The sequence below is a fragment of the Macrosteles quadrilineatus genome, unplaced genomic scaffold (genome assembly GCF_028750875.1).
Source record: "Macrosteles quadrilineatus isolate MER2022 unplaced genomic scaffold, UCM_ALF_1.0 Scaffold_8__2_contigs__length_117827958, whole genome shotgun sequence".
Lineage (NCBI taxonomy): Eukaryota > Metazoa > Arthropoda > Insecta > Hemiptera > Cicadellidae > Macrosteles > Macrosteles quadrilineatus.
The window spans coordinates 104,718,120-104,734,300 of record NW_026542601.1 but is presented as its reverse complement, the minus strand read 5'-3'; the positions used below and the strand labels follow the sequence as shown (position 1 = coordinate 104,734,300).

At 32.3% G+C, this 16,181-nt stretch overlaps 1 protein-coding gene across 1 annotated transcript in view; it reads left to right on the top strand.

Annotated features, from left to right (window-relative positions):
- The first annotated feature begins 12,469 nt into the window (after positions 1-12,469).
- The window catches only part of LOC128999638 (dual specificity calcium/calmodulin-dependent 3',5'-cyclic nucleotide phosphodiesterase 1-like), a 243,717-nt gene continuing 240,005 nt past the window's right edge, over positions 12,470-16,181 (top strand). Inside the window, exon 1 of the mRNA XM_054426241.1 lies at positions 12,470-12,763. Within this exon, the coding sequence (XP_054282216.1) occupies positions 12,679-12,763 (85 nt within the window). The 5' untranslated portion in view covers positions 12,470-12,678. The remainder of the gene's footprint in view (positions 12,764-16,181) is intronic.

The window sequence follows — 16,181 nt, the reverse complement described above, 5'->3', positions numbered from 1 at the left end:
CCCTAAACAATCACAAGCATCGTATTAATTTTATATTTTGATTTTAAGTAAACACTATCACAAAGAAAAACACAATATTCAGTCAATGGTAATTCAATGAAGTTGAGACTATGTCACAAGGTTTTATCTCTGAAATCGGTTACAATTCAGTGGTGTACGTATTATGTAAATGAAGGTTGAAGATTAAACTAAATCTGAAAAGATTTATCATTAGCCTATTTAATCTTAAGTTTTTATTATGATGATTTCTATAATATTTAAAATTTAAAAAAATGTTTACTTTCAGATGTTTACATTTCATTATTCTGTTAAGTCATATTTTTCTAACTGTTTATAAGCTTTATTTTATATTCAACTACTGAAGTAAAGTAGTTGTTTTTACTTGGTACTTACCTTACTTCTCATTTACTTGTTACTATACTAACGTTAATAAGCAAATCACCTTTACTATAAACAAAATGTTTTTACTCAATGTCGCAACATGATCTTGTTATAAATTATATCAACGGAGGATTTAAAAAATAAATACCGTTAGCATTTGAAATTTTATTTTAATATTACAGTAGAATGTTTTGTTTTCAGTGTGATTTAAATGACATTTAAGAATCCAAGCAAAACAAATCTGAACACTGTAGTTTTTAGTGTAAAGTAGTTTGTCAAATTTTTATTTGACAAAAACCCTGAAATGTCAAGCATATTTTAAAATTTTACTGATTTAATTTCTTGTTGTTTTGCAGGTAAGGTGGCTTAATTGCAGCATATTTCTTGCACTATATCGTAAGTACCATATATTAAATAGATGCCAAATGTGTATGTACAAATTTAATATGCACCAATAATATGCAAAGAATAAGAAAATCAGTTTGGTGAAAATGGGGCCGTAACGATAGCCTAGTAATTCTAGGAGGGTGTGTGTGCACCTCAGGGAACTTAGTAAGGGAATCGGTGCTGATTTGTATGAGATCTATATTTGACCTGTAACAACAAGTCCAAAGTTTTTGCTAATAGTTTAGTTGATTGTTTGAGGCCAAGCAAAAACCAATTTGTAGTAGATATTTTTAATTGCGCATAACTAATTACTGTCTTAATATGCCTACTGTGTAGTATGGTTAACCGTACTGCTTTAGTACCATCAAACTAATAATCATACAAAGTGTCATCAGAATGCTTGGCATAACTTTTCGCGGAACCAACCATATATTCAATAATGATGAAACTGCGTAATTTATTAAAGTGCAGTCAAATTATTAACAATTATACGTAAAATACATCATCAAATCAATTATATTTTACCAGGAAGCCTTGCACCAGAATCTGTTGAAGTATTCACTGCACGTATAATTAAATATTCATAGCTCCTTGCCAAGAGCTTTACAAACATGGAAAACACCTGTTCAAAATGCGTAGAGTGTTATTAATCTTGTTTTACCTCCCTCTTCCCCCACCCCCCCTCACACACCATATGTTTACAATCTCTTCTTAGCTGGTTCATCACTAATTTGATATTTCACTTGTCATCCTTTACGTGACAAAACAACATAGTTTTAATTTTTTCGTGGTTTAAACCGATTTTATGACAAGGATTTGGTTGTTGTTTACTAGGTAATGGGTGAGTAACTGTAGTGTGAGTAACTATGGTATTTTTGGGTAAAATTACAAAGGTTGCAACAATTTTTGAACTGTACCTTTTACAGTATTGGAGTTTGTACAATTTTCTTTAGTGTTAAAAGGGGCCAAAACATACTAAATGTGATCAAAATTGTTGAATCCGTTTGTATAAAAATCTAAAATGTTTGGAAGTACAAAAAACCAAATTGATTTAAAATCGTACCACTGTAGCTATGTACACATCCACACATACAGACAAACACACTCACACACAGACATCCCTTCGAAAACCACTTTTTGGGCTCAACGAATATTTCCATCCAAAACTTAAACTCGACAATTTTGACGAAAACAATACTTTCTCCTTATAAAAGGGGAAGTAAAAAGCTATTTGAGCTAAAGACCTCAAACGGTTGTTTGAACAACTTAGTGGTTTAGTGGTTGGAGTAGTGAACTTCTGTATACCATGACTTGGTATAAAACCACTAACAGCAAATAGCTCTAAGCCATGTGGTACAGTCCTTGTTTTTGAGCCGACTTTGATACATAGATCGATAATATAGACAAAAGTTACGGCCTCTAATTACAGGACAACTTTTTCTGTATTTGAGGATGAAAACTGTGTTATTGACTAAAAATACTATTATGCGGCTTAAATGTCCATTTGGTAAATAGTTATTCCATATAATCGAATGGTATTTTGTCACTGAAATTCTATATATATGTTCAAGTGTTTATCAGTTTCTCTAGTGATCGTGTTTCCTCAAAATTAGAAATACTTTTCCCATAAACGTGGTTAACTTATACAACTATTACTTAAAAAGTCCTTGGATCATTGAGATCAGCCTCTGGCTATAATTTTATGATGGCATGATAAAAAGGCATTTGTTCTGGATAACACATGGAACGTAAACACAAACATATATCATGGCCAATATTATAAAACCAAAATTGCCAAATTATCATAGATTTGTTTATATTTCCAAGCAATATATTTACTTCAAAGTATGTTTTCAATTTTAGATTTTAGTACGCACTTTAAGCTGTAAAATCTAGATTTCTCAGTTTGTACAGACTTACAGTACATTTAAAAGGCACTTAAAATATATTTAGACTTACAGCAAAAAGGAGCGACTCCAAATATGTACGTTGTTGGAAATGGCCAGCTTATAAGTGTGGGGCCAACAAAAATAACACTTGGTATTAACGGTTAAATGCCATTCTCCTCCTAAAAATGATAGTGTTAAATCAATCATTAAAGTGTTAAATGTTCACAAAAAATATTTATTTTTAAATATATTTATAATAGTCTAAATTAACGTAAGGCCGTATAATTTTGAGAGATTATTCAAATATTTGTTACATAATCCTCTTCGTACAAAATATAAACGATTATGAAGGTTTAGCTCTGCTCCACAACTCAAATGAAGCAGTGCTTATATGGATTAGGGAGCTGCGTTGTTTTTTGCAACAGTGAACGTTCACAGTTTTTAACAACTGGACCAATGTTTCTAAAAATAATGTTTGTATTTTAGTCAGTTTCTAGGTTATTATCAAACAGAAAATCATGTTGGATACATGGTTGGTGGATGGTGTCATTTATTTCATCGGTGTTTAGCAGGAATTGAACCTGGGACTTTGGGTACCGACGTCCCGCGCTCTACACACTAGACTAGCTCACTCCTAACCATAATCATTGCATTAGGAAGCTGGAACCATAAAGAGGATACATTTATGAATATTAAAGCTAATATAGTAGTATAGTACTGTAGTTTTATCTGTTATTCGTTGCGGAATACGACTAAACTACCAAAATATAGTCTATCGGAGCCAACGGAAATATAACCTCACATTTATCTACCCTATCACCTTTGATCACCTTTATTATAAACAAAATGTTTGTTACTCAATGTCACAACATTATCTTGCTATGAATTATATCAATGGAGGATTTAAAAATTAAATATCTTTAGCATTTCATATCCTATTTTTTTTTTTTTTTTTTATATTAGAATGTTTTGCTTAAGTGTGATTTAAATGACATTTAAGAATCCAACAAAACAAATCTGAACACTGTAGTTTTTTTCATGGAGATTATTTAATATTAATTTGCAGCCCCAGGAAATTTAAATACTTTGCCATATTTAATAATATTACCGGAGTAAGCTTGTGATAGTTTTTTTTAATGAAATTGAAACAACTAACATATTTTAATTTGAGTTGATGAAAATTGCAGTTTAAATTTAGAATTTCTCTTGAAAATTACAGTTCATAAAGTAAAACTTTTAAATACTGGCAACTAACTTCTACACCATATCATATTGTTTGCATTTGTATAGATTTCACCTATATTGTAGTTTCAATATTGGTAAAGTTCTAGTTCGAATATATTAAAATAAAAGTTTTGACATTGATTTACTCTCCATTTGGTATTTATAAAGTACCCTGTATTAATTTATTGAAGTACGATGCAGACAGTGTTTTGGTGTTTCACAGAGAGGTAGCAGCACTAAGCAACAATGCTTGCTTCTGTCAAGTAGCGCTCGTAGCGGACATTTCCTCAACTACGCCGACTTCTACTACCGACAGTACAGTTCAAATGTGGTTTCCAAAATTTCTTTTAAATTTATAAACGTGAGTTTGAAGCAAATTTTTTAATTTACAAAATATGAACGTTTATTTAAGAAGAAATATAAAACCGTTTAGTACGGATGTGACAGCTATTATTTCTTTGTTTTAGAAAAACGTAATTAATTAATTGTAAATTGTAAATGATTTTCCAACGCACTGGTTATGTAATGGGTTGACGAACTTCTGGAAGCATTACAGTCAGTAAACGATTTATTGATAGACATATGCGTTTAGTAAAATGTTATTAAAGAAAACACGGAATGCAATACTCCTTTCAACAAAGCCGAATGCACAAACGTCAACCTAATTGCTACAGCGTACTCGTTCTGTAAAATAGTGTCGGTTTTCTTCTTGTCAAGACCCTTAGAAACTTGTTTAGGTATTAAGTTCGTGTAAACCTAATTATTCGAAATGTTTTAGTTTTAGGTTTTTGACCAAAAATAAGTTAATATTTGCAGCATTTACGTGACAAAATAAGGAATGAAACTAATTGATCACCTTGTAAATCTGGGTCAATTAACAAATTTAACAGCATCACATAGTTTTTTTTTTTTTTTTGTAAATTTTACCTTCTTTGTCTTATAAACTAACCTAACCGCAGTTACATTTTGTAAAATAGTAAGGGAATTCTTCTTTAAGCCCTTGTTTATATAATTCCATTACGTCCCTGCGGAAAAAACGTTAAGGTCGTGGCCTAAATTGGTAAACCAAGTAAAGTAACTTAGTTTCACAGGGTAGTACCGGAAGTACATAGAGTATCTGTCAACCGGAAGCAGACGAAGCGTCGCCTGGCAACCCGCCATCTTGTGGGAAGCACTTGAAATTTATATATCATTCATTAAAGTCACAATGTTAAGATTTCACAGCCTCTCTAAGAAATATTTCAAACCGAGTAATTGTAGTTACAACAAAATTCTATTGTTTTATATATTTTGTATTGTTATACTTTATTGTGTTAGTACACAATGTTTGTTGATGTAAAGTTGCATATTTTGCAAACATTACATTAATTAATTACTACTAATTATTTTGGATACATGTACAAATTTTGCTTGTTGTTCAATGTTCATGTCTCTAATCATTGATTAACAATTACCTGCTAGGGTCATGGATGGTGGTCATGGATGGTGGATGGTGGTAATGAAAAGCATTAAAGTATTAAATCATATACACACGATTTATGTATATAGGCTTTTACAAGTTTTTTTTTCTCTCCATAGCAACGAGGTATAAACTACCTAGGCTTTGTTTACACGGTTTATCGTTTTTGCCATGCCTCAAAGCTAGAATAAATATAAGAAAAAAATTAATACCGTATTTTGTGTTTCCCAAAATGTAGGTTTTTAGCTATGGTAATGCCATTCCATATATAAAATATGTAAAATTATATTTTCGTTGGTAAAACAAGCTTATCTTGTTCATAATACAGCTATGAAAGAGAATAAACGAAGACGTGCAGCAAAGGTTTGTTTAAAATACAGTTAGGAAATACACAAGAATAGTTGAATAAGGCTACGGCCACACGGGCGTTTTTTCACGCAAGAACGCAGCGTGAAAAAAGCGAGAAATATGAGCAGCATTAAATGTAATGAGGTATGCCACACGCAGCGTTTTTTCACGCAGATTTGGCGCGTCTGCAAAATCACCCGCCGCGGGCCCGCAGAAGAATGGACTGGGGTGCATTTTTGAAGCTTGTTTTCACGCTCTGTCCCTGGCCACACGGGCGGGAGCAACACGCAGCTTTGATCAAGTTGTCCTAGCAAGTTAATAAAGATGAATGTATCTATTTTTTTCCAGGATAGCTTAATATTTTTAGGGTCTAGCCAATTACACAATAGGCCTACACGTTTTGTCTTAATCATAGGTCGACCTTACTGAACCACTTAGTAATTTGTTATTAAAATGAAAGGAATTTAGTTGAACAAAAAAATGTAAAGAGGCATTTATGTAGTAGAATATTCAAAGATCTGATGAAAATTTTTGTCATAAAATATTTATATTATATTTATTTTTTATACTAAATGTAAATAGTTACATGAAAGGTTAAAAAATCAAATAATTTTAGTTTTGTTTTCGAATCGAAATTAATATACCGTTCATATTTCTTGTTCACTAGTCAGAAACAAGGTTACTATTCCGGTCATGAGGAGGATATACAACATAATTACAAGAAATCTCCAATCAACTGCGGGTTACCACTGCATTTTGCCGCTCCTGGACTTCAACCGGCGTGAGAATAAGCGTTTTTTACTACGTGAAAAAACGCACGTGTGGCATACAACAGCGGTAATTCAAGCAGCGTGAAAATAAGCTACATTTTACCGTGTGAAAAAACACCCGTGTGGCTGTAGCCTTAGTGAGTCATTGTGAAATCAGAAATGAGAAATGCGTGTGAGTGTCAGAAATTATTTATGTATTGAGTTAAGTTTATCTTTAAATATATCAATATTATAATTATCCTGAGAAAATTTAATAGTTTTTTGAGGCTCGAATTGACCGAGCTGTCCTTGATCATTGGTTTTAATAAATAGTCTTGTTAAGGAACACCTATATAAAAAAAAGCAAAACAAGTTACCTCAGTTCATTCTACATTCATCATTTCCTCATTTTTGGTTTAAAATACCAAGGTGCGTCCCCATCTTAATTGGTAATACTGTAATCAACATCCTCTAAATGACACATGTTACCGGTAAGTTCTTAATGTTTCATCGCCCAGTTAACGATAATGTTTCGACATAAAAAAATACTAGGGAAGATGCCAATTTTAGATTGCCTAGCTAATAGAATAGTTCCAGTAAATAATAATATCAATATCAATTGAGATGGAGGGACGCCTCCTAGGTGCGTATTTTAACCCAAATATTAGTAGGATGAGTGAAGAATTGTCAGTTGTTAGGCAATCACTTTAACAACTCAGCAGCCAAAACAATATTAGAACAAAGAATACATTCAGTTTAGAATTTTTGTTAAATTTTTTTGCTCATTTTCTATTTTAATTGAGGTTAACCGGATCGTCTACAAAACCCCTTAAATTATTATCTTTTTTAAGTGTGATTGATTATTTTCTTTTCCTATCAAACTTACACAACTTGCATAATGTTCTCGTAAAAGATTAAGACGTCTATTACACCACGTGTTCATCAGACCCAGAAGCCTCATTTACCTTCCCTAACTGCCTTTGGTCATCAAACTGTAGTTGGACTTTACTGCAGAATCAACAATGGTCGTAAATCATCTGGTGTAGGTTACACGCACAAAGTCCCTACAACTTGTATCCATCATACCAAACATGTGTTGAAGGTTGGCAAGTCTGGACATAAATCTTACTTTAACATTGACTATTGGATACTGACTTAGATATCCCAACTATATAGACCAGTGCTCACCAATTTTGTTTTCTAAAAAAAGAGCATGGAATTTTTTTTTCTTATTGTAAATGACATTGCCAAGAAATAAATAAGAAGATAGTTGTGTGAGCCGTCATAGAATGCGTTAGTGTCTAAAAATAAATTTTCTTCTTTGTTTATGTTGCTGAGGTTGTTGATGGGTAGTAACAGTTTTAGTAGCTACAGCTATCCATCTGTTTGACTTGGTGAAAAAGTTCGTGAATTCAACAGAAATCAGTACTTTACATGAGCACAATATGTCGGTGGCTCATATCAAATACGACGATTTTGAAAAAAGAAACTGGAGATAACTATAACATAAGGATGGAATGTTTAGATGGCAGTTCACATGGAGGTAGAAGTTATTCGCAAATTGTAATAAAAAGCCAACTCAAAGTTAAGTATTTATGTAGAACTATTTTGTTTGCATTGATACGTGGTTTAAATTTAGTGTGTAAAGAATTTAAAAAGATAATTATTTCTCTCATTACTACTAGCGTCGAGTGCATCGTGGTAATGAAAGTAATGAGCAAATAATTGTGGCTTTTACAGTACTAATCGTTAGAGTCGGACTGTTGTGACGGCACAGAAACAGTATACAGGCACAGAGGTAAAATATTGTGCTTTTTGCCGGGCCCTAGTATGAGGCTGTGAGGAAACCTAAACATGATTGCAATGTTTTGGGGTTTAAAAACTGTTAACTATAATGTTATTTATATTTTACAAGCATTACTTCCAATCCTTCAAAATTTCAAAATCGTTATAGTTAATTTGTATACTAAACTTTTTAGTTTGTCAAAATTCAAGGAAAGTGAAGTTTAGGAGAAGAATATGTGAAACTGATAGTATCGTTTTTAATTGAATCATTTTCAAACGGTTTTTTTTCAGAAACTATGTGTTAGAACATTTTTGGTATAAAAATAACTAATGTTAGGACAGTAACGGTATGGACTATAAACATAAACAAATGACGTCACTGGCCTTAATGCCTAATAGATTTAACAGCTGATTTGACAGTTCCAGTCACATATTAATAAAATCCTGTTTACTTTCGTGCTAGTAGCAATATTTTTTTTTTCATGATCCATACCGTTTTTGTTTCAATATTCTTTAAAATAATCCTAGTAATACGAATTCGACATTTAGGGAGCGAAACCCTAATAGAATATTTGTTCCTGACTATCACTTTTTTGGAGTAAAACCTCAACGCATACCAGGGAAAAATTATCAATTTTGTAATACAATGATCAAGACTACACTTAACAAAACTGGTTTCATAATTAAAATTCAATGTTTCAAAATAAAAATCTCATGGCCCAGGCTGCAATTGTAAACAAGACCAATGAAATTCACTTGTTAAAAATGCATTACCCTTGCGACACTCCGAATTTGAAACCACCTCTACAACCAGGCTTCGGGCCGAGTGTAATGGGTTATTAAATCAACATTTCTAATAATCGATCAACGTCAAACGGGTTATTGCGATAGAACTTATATCTATCCAAACATTTGTTCCTCAACTGACCTTTGCAGAGGAAGCCAGGCCAGTTATTTATGTGGTTGCTTAACCGAGATATGTTGGACTGTAACATATCCTAATAATGTGGGGATAACGATGGCGTTGCTATCTCTACCAACTAAATTGGCAAGACTGTTTGTTATATTTTCACATTGTGAGAACTATTTGTTTAAATTTCGGGTTGGATTTGATCCTAAACGATATTTTTGGGGTCAACTAGTGTGCGAAGTGGCACAGTGCAGCAAAGGCATTTTGCGCTCGAGTTATACATTTAATTTGTCCTACAGTTACTGTAATGCATTAGTCGTTTAACGTTAGGTTAAATCCAAGTGTTGAACGAAAATAGAATGTTAACATGAAACAACAGGTCGTGGTATTAATACTTAAAGGCTGTAATGCGCACCATCTAATCGTAGTCGTAGTGTCTTTGAGTGTTGACAATTTATTTTCAAGCGTTCACATATTACGTATCTAAAAAAAGCAAACGGTTTTGTGTTGTTTGGAAAACTGGAGTGTGGCAAGGAAAAATGAGAGCGGCAAAGTAAAATGAATGCGAGAAAAGTAAGTAAATACGGCCAATCAGTGCAAGGAAGTCTGCTTTGTCAGGTCTCTGTAGGTAAACTTTACAACATGAAATTAAGTATTAAAAAAATAAGCAAAATTTGGATTTGTTTACGTAACCATAATTTTAATTTTTCAACGATACTTTGGTTTCAAATCAAATGTATACTCTTAAGTAGTTGGTTGATGATGTTTACCAATTTGACAAACCATCAATCGTAGACTTTTTTGCACAACATCTGAGTAACATTAAAACAACTACATTTAAAAATTTATGATTTGTTTCTACTATAACATGTGACAAAAGTGAACTTCCAACAAACACTCGCAAAATGAATCACTTCCAATAAAATAAATATTAACGAATAGAGATTGTTCAAGTTACGTATAGTAAATTATTTAATAATGTAAAACAACATTTTACGTCGCCTGGACTTGGCAAGGCGTCTCTCGTTGAGGTCCTAAACCACTTTCTTCCCCGCCCATAAAACTGTCACTGCGCAGCTCAATATCATCTTTATTGCCGTAGATTGGCCGAATTTATGTTGTCGCCCTACATTCCCAGCTGGTGCAATCAAAACTTAACCACCATTGCGGAAATGGTAGTTTATATGGCGAAAGCATATTTTGCCAAAGTTAAACAGTTGGTATGCGCATTTAATAACTAAGGATTGGATTTTTTCTGTTTTTTTTTCGGCATAATTATAATTTTTAATTTAACTTTTAGTATTGAATACCCCCACCGCAGCAAATCTGTCACCTAAGCGAATTTCCATTTGTCTAAAATGATGTTCAATTAAATGACATTTTATGATTAACGAGTACCTAGGTTAGCTGCTACAGGGGAACTTATTAAATGTGTTTTTCAGTAAGGTATTAATAGCTTAGTATAAATAAAATGAATTTGCCAAGTTTGATCAAAATATATCCTTAAACAAGCAAACTACACCATTTTAGAATATTCTCCATAAGAATAACATGGGAATTTTATTTTGAATTTTTTGAATTTCCTTTGTTACCAATAACTGCACCAAAACACTTTGATATGGTACTATGAAAGGGGTTTCATATGTATATATATATATATATATATATATATATATATATATATATAAGTTTATCTGTCTTAAGTTTTGCTAAAAGTTCTTAGGAACTAATCGGCAACCTCCTAACAATACTATTACAACCATTTTTACAAACAATAACTCCAACCCGTTTGGTTTTAAACACATAGTTATGTTTATTGATGTAACCAGAAGAATTCTAAATCCCAAAATCTATAACAGATTTACTGTGGTGACATATTCAATTTAATGTCAATACAACAAATGCAATGGGAAAATAATCTAAAAGTAGAGTTGTAAGAGCGAAAAGGCTCTCAGATGATTAGTAATAGAATGTGTATGTACAGTACTGAATAATATTCAGTACTGTACATACATATTATGTGATTATAATATGTCCGTAATTAAAATTAAAGATCAGTTTAACCGTTTATTCCCCAAAAATAAAGAAAAGCACATACAAAAATATAGTCAATACAAATACTAACACTAATTGACAGAATTCAACATAACTTCGATTATCAGAACCTGCTAAAATAATTTGTTTTCGTAAGTTACAAAAAAAAAAAAAAAAAAAAAAAAAAAAACACTCCTAGACCAGTAGCGAGGGCCTGGCATTAATGTGAGCTCAATAGACGGTAATAACAGACTGTCCATAGGTGGATACCGATACAACGATCAGAGTCGATCCCGGCGGTCTTGGGCCGTACATCACTGCGAGTGTTGGGGATAAATCATAGTGTGCGTCGCAACAACAATGGAAGTGGGCGTCGCGGCACTAGCGCACTCTAGCGGGCCCGGACGTCATTTAAATACCGCGATGTGAAGATTGAATCCATTGGAAACTGTGATGGTGTTGATCTGTAAAATATAGTTTCTGTGTGATTCCTTCCCGCTCAAAGTAATGTATCATTCTAATTTTTTGTGAACATTTATATTTTAAGAAACGGTAAACTTAAAAGATACTTTATCTTCGTTGAAGTTGAAATATGAAATAAAGTATTTTACCAGAATAATTTATGAAACTTTCTGATATGCCATAGGGTAATCGGAATACTGTGTAAGCTCTGGCAAAGAGGCAAATTCCTTTTTTATTCCTTTATTCCCGTATTGCATAGCAAATAAGAAGAAACAAAGGGGAAGACAGTAATACATAATACCCGATCAAAAATTCGTTTTTTTCACACTCTAATAAAGTGATCAGTTTTAACATTTTTAATAAAGAACAATTATTCAGGGCAATCTTCTGTTAATACCGACCGCACAAGGTTGTGTTAGGATAGGTTATGAAACCAAGTATTTTAAGTAAAGTATTGTATCGTTTGTGGATAAAACAAACAGAAAATTCATCATGTGGTCAGCATAACAGAAAAGTACTCAATTTTAAGTTGTTTGACTCAGAACCACCCTAAAAGGTAGCGAGGTCATAGAAATCTACTACCGGTGAGATACAAAGCCTGTGAGGATAACATAAATGTACAGTTGTGTTTAAATTAGGCCTACTTGAGGATCTTTTTATGTACTTAACTCCAATGTCCTTTGCAACTTATCTTCATTAACACAACCTTCAACAATGAGTCATTTTACTATAACAGAAGTGATTATAATTAATCACGTATATACTCTAATCATCATGATTACATGTGGGGAAGAGATGGATGTTGTACGGTATATCGTGTGTGGTAGAGGTGGCAGTCCTAGCTGCTGGCCGCGGTGTGTCAGTCTCAGAAGGCCCGACACCTCTGGCGGGGAGTCGCCCCAGTGTCAGTGCTGACACCACGGTTGTATATCGTGTGCGGTAGAGGTGGCAGTCCTAGCTGCTGGCCGCGGTGTGTCAGTCTCAGAAGGCCCGACACCTCTGGCGGGGAGACGCCCCAGTGTCAGTGTGTGACTGTGCGTGTGTGCGTCCATGTCGCGCAGTCCGGATATCGAGATCCTAGGAGAGGATAACAAAAGGTTCGTCTTCTCCTTCCGTCTCCAGGATCCTGATCAAGGTAGGAAAACTTGGGATTAGTTTGCTGACCGTCTTTAAGGGAAACAATAACGACTAGCTAATTAATTGTTATTGTTGTCAAAATTTTTCTTCATAGAGTTAATTTTCCAAATGTAACTTACAATAAATTTAAGAACGTTATAATATGAATAAAAAATCAACAAACTGAATTTATTGAGATCCTTTTTATTTACATCTTAAAGTTATCTTATAATTTGAACATCTTTTTTACAATATTAATTTTAATAAAATTACATTGTTTAATAGTATATTTCATACCTAGGGCCGAAAATTACGTTTTGCCGGCTCGAGATTTTTCAAGTTCGAGACGCAGTCGAGAACCTAAATTGATCGAGAGCTGCAAAACCTTTTCGGTCCGTGGTACGAACGCTATTTTTCACCACACCATACCCTATTACCACTATTCACCACTATATATAATAATGCACACTGGTAGTCAACACAACTACAACTTTAAGGTTATGTGAAGAAATAATTTGAGGAATCAGCAAAAATAAAAATAAATAGTTGCTAGGCAACGGTGACAATAACATAATTCTATTGCAATGCTATGGATTTTGATTGTGTATTTAATGCATTCATGTTTTAAGTAAGTAAGCGGAAATAGCTGACTTTACGGCCCCGGGCTGTAAAAACGTGGTCGGTCCCCAAATTACGATGACAGCTGGCATGGCCAGCAAAACTTAACTTCCAGCCACTAATCAACGTATGTAATACAGCCAAAAACATCATAGTGTGGTGAAAAAATATTTTAAAACATATGTCCACTACTAAATATAACAAATTTTTAATTTTAAATAATAACATCACTGTCGAGTAAGGAGGCCCATCAGTAAGTTAAATGTAAACTTCTTCTATATATTCATTTTAGCTAGGCCTTAAAAAACAGAAGTGGGAGACAAAATTAACAACCTTTGTATTTAAAATACATGCACACAATATGTTTATACGGATAACAAACATTCACTATACTTCTGGATTGATGTTTTACATATCTAGTACACTTTTGATGTGTTCATTATCTGATAATGTAGAAAAGGAATTTTTATTTGAGGAGTTTATAAATGACGCTGCAGTCTCACTTTAACGACAGAGATATGTTTTCTCGACTAAACCTTATGGTTAGTAACAGTGGCGATAGGAAGAATTTTGGTTTACCATGTTACAATTTCTTGAAGAAAATTAATAATGTTGTCATTGTGATATGTAAATTTGTTCTGGTATTGTTGGTCAAATAAGTACGAGCTATTTTATACATTTCCTCCAAGGTTTATATCTTCACATTGTATTTCGATTGAGGTAAAGGGGATGATTAACTTACTTCCCTCAAATACTTGATTTTACATTCCTTTAGTATTATTTCACTGCTTTAACATAACATGAAAATATGAGTGTTTACTTTAACCATAACCGAAATTATAGTAAATCGTGTATATACTCTAATTATTATTTAACACATATTTTGAAAATAATAGATATACTGCAATTTCATTGTATTAAAGCTGTGTGGAATCAATTAGTAAAAAAAACTTTTTTATCAATTAGAGGGAATTGGAATGAAAATATTTATTGTTTGCTGAAAACAAACAGCCTATCTAAGTCTAACGGATTAACTGTTAGTTCATTTTATCATCACTGACTTCAATAAACTAGTAACAACAAAATCTACCGTCAACATGACGGTGTTTAAATTGAAATATCCTTCAATAGCTAAAAGTAGACAACTTTAGAAACTTTTTTGTACTCACTTAAAGTTTCACCACATAACCACTTCTCAAAGTAAAATCTTATTTTGCTCTCCAATCTTCATACACATAACAAGTATTGATAAATTTCACCTCCCTTGAAAATTTGAAACTTTAAATCTACGCTGCATGGTTAAAGATCCTTACAAACTTTGAATTCCGAAACATTAGACAAGCCATATTAGTTTTAGAAGGAGTTTTCTACTGTACTGAGTTTTGCAATTACTTTCGTAAAAGTTAAACGTACCACAGAGTTTAAGTAGCCTATGACATAAGCCCTAAGGTATTGTAGCATTTTCTTGGGCTACTGCATACATTTTAGTTTAGTGACGAAGTCTCGCGCTACAGTTTTTTTTTTTTTAATTTCTTGAAGTATTCAAATTTCCATCAGCTATTATTGTACTATTTTATATAGTGTTAAATAGTTTGACTCTTATACTCTAATTTTATGAACTCTTAATTTTATGGTTTTCAACTATTTTTTTGGTTATTTTTCGTTGTAGTAAAAATAGATTTATCACATTTCAGATTTATTAACTTTCTTAAACTGTTGTATTCGATTCTATATTATGTTTTCCAATACATAGTGGGTTTAGATTCATATTACTGTACTTAAAGATTTAGTCCCTTTGTTAAAGTTTTACGATATATGCAAATATTATTGATTAATGATTTTTATTTTTTCATCGCATGTAGTTTGTCAAGTGAATCTTCATGACTCATGATTACATTATATTATCGACAGATGCTTTAAAAAATTCATTTAATTTTGTTTAGATTTTTGGAAACCTTCTATTCACTTTCGTAATTGTTTATGAACTTACCTAACAAAGGGATTAAATTAAGATTCAGAGCTATGCAGAAAGTTATCGTAGTTTATCAAACATAACTCTTATAAATGGATAAAGTTAAACGAACGTTACTGCTAGACTGTTTCTAAAGTAAGGCCAACTTATAATAATTATAGCACTTTCTTCAGTTTGCCACCACAAACATACCTAAATTAAGAATAATTTTTATCTTCATAACTTTACGGTAAAAATTTGACTTCCTTGATTTTAAAATTGTTTTCAAATATTGTAATTATTTTTTCCAAAAGTAGCTTTATTTTTCATACGACAGTGTCCAAAAAGGAAAATTAAATCAACCCTATGGTTTGAATTCTGATGGGTAAAAAATGAATTTTGAACAAAGCAAAATCTTAACTGCAAAACATTTTAATTGAAATAGGTAGTGATCATACGAAGGTAGGTATTTTAAGACTAGGATGCATGGAGATGAGTGTAGAGAATGAGTGATACGTTTATTAATTTCTATAAAAAATCATTTGAAACCAAAATATACTACTCCTGATTTGTCGTAAATTTCTGTGATTTTATTTTCCATATGTGATAAACATTGGTATGTTTTCCAATTAAATTCTATAAAACGTTTTAGACCTTTATAACAAATAAACATATAATCTTCCCAAAATTCATTTAGTGCTAATTACTATTATCCACTATTAACTTGAACTTTTAAAATCTGAAAAACTAAACAAAAAAGTGTAATTGTAATCATAATTTTTTTATCATTTATGAACCCGCAATAGAAACATCCTGGTTTTTGTAAAACTAAGTTGTAGGCTATTCGCTACTAAAATGAATAAACCCC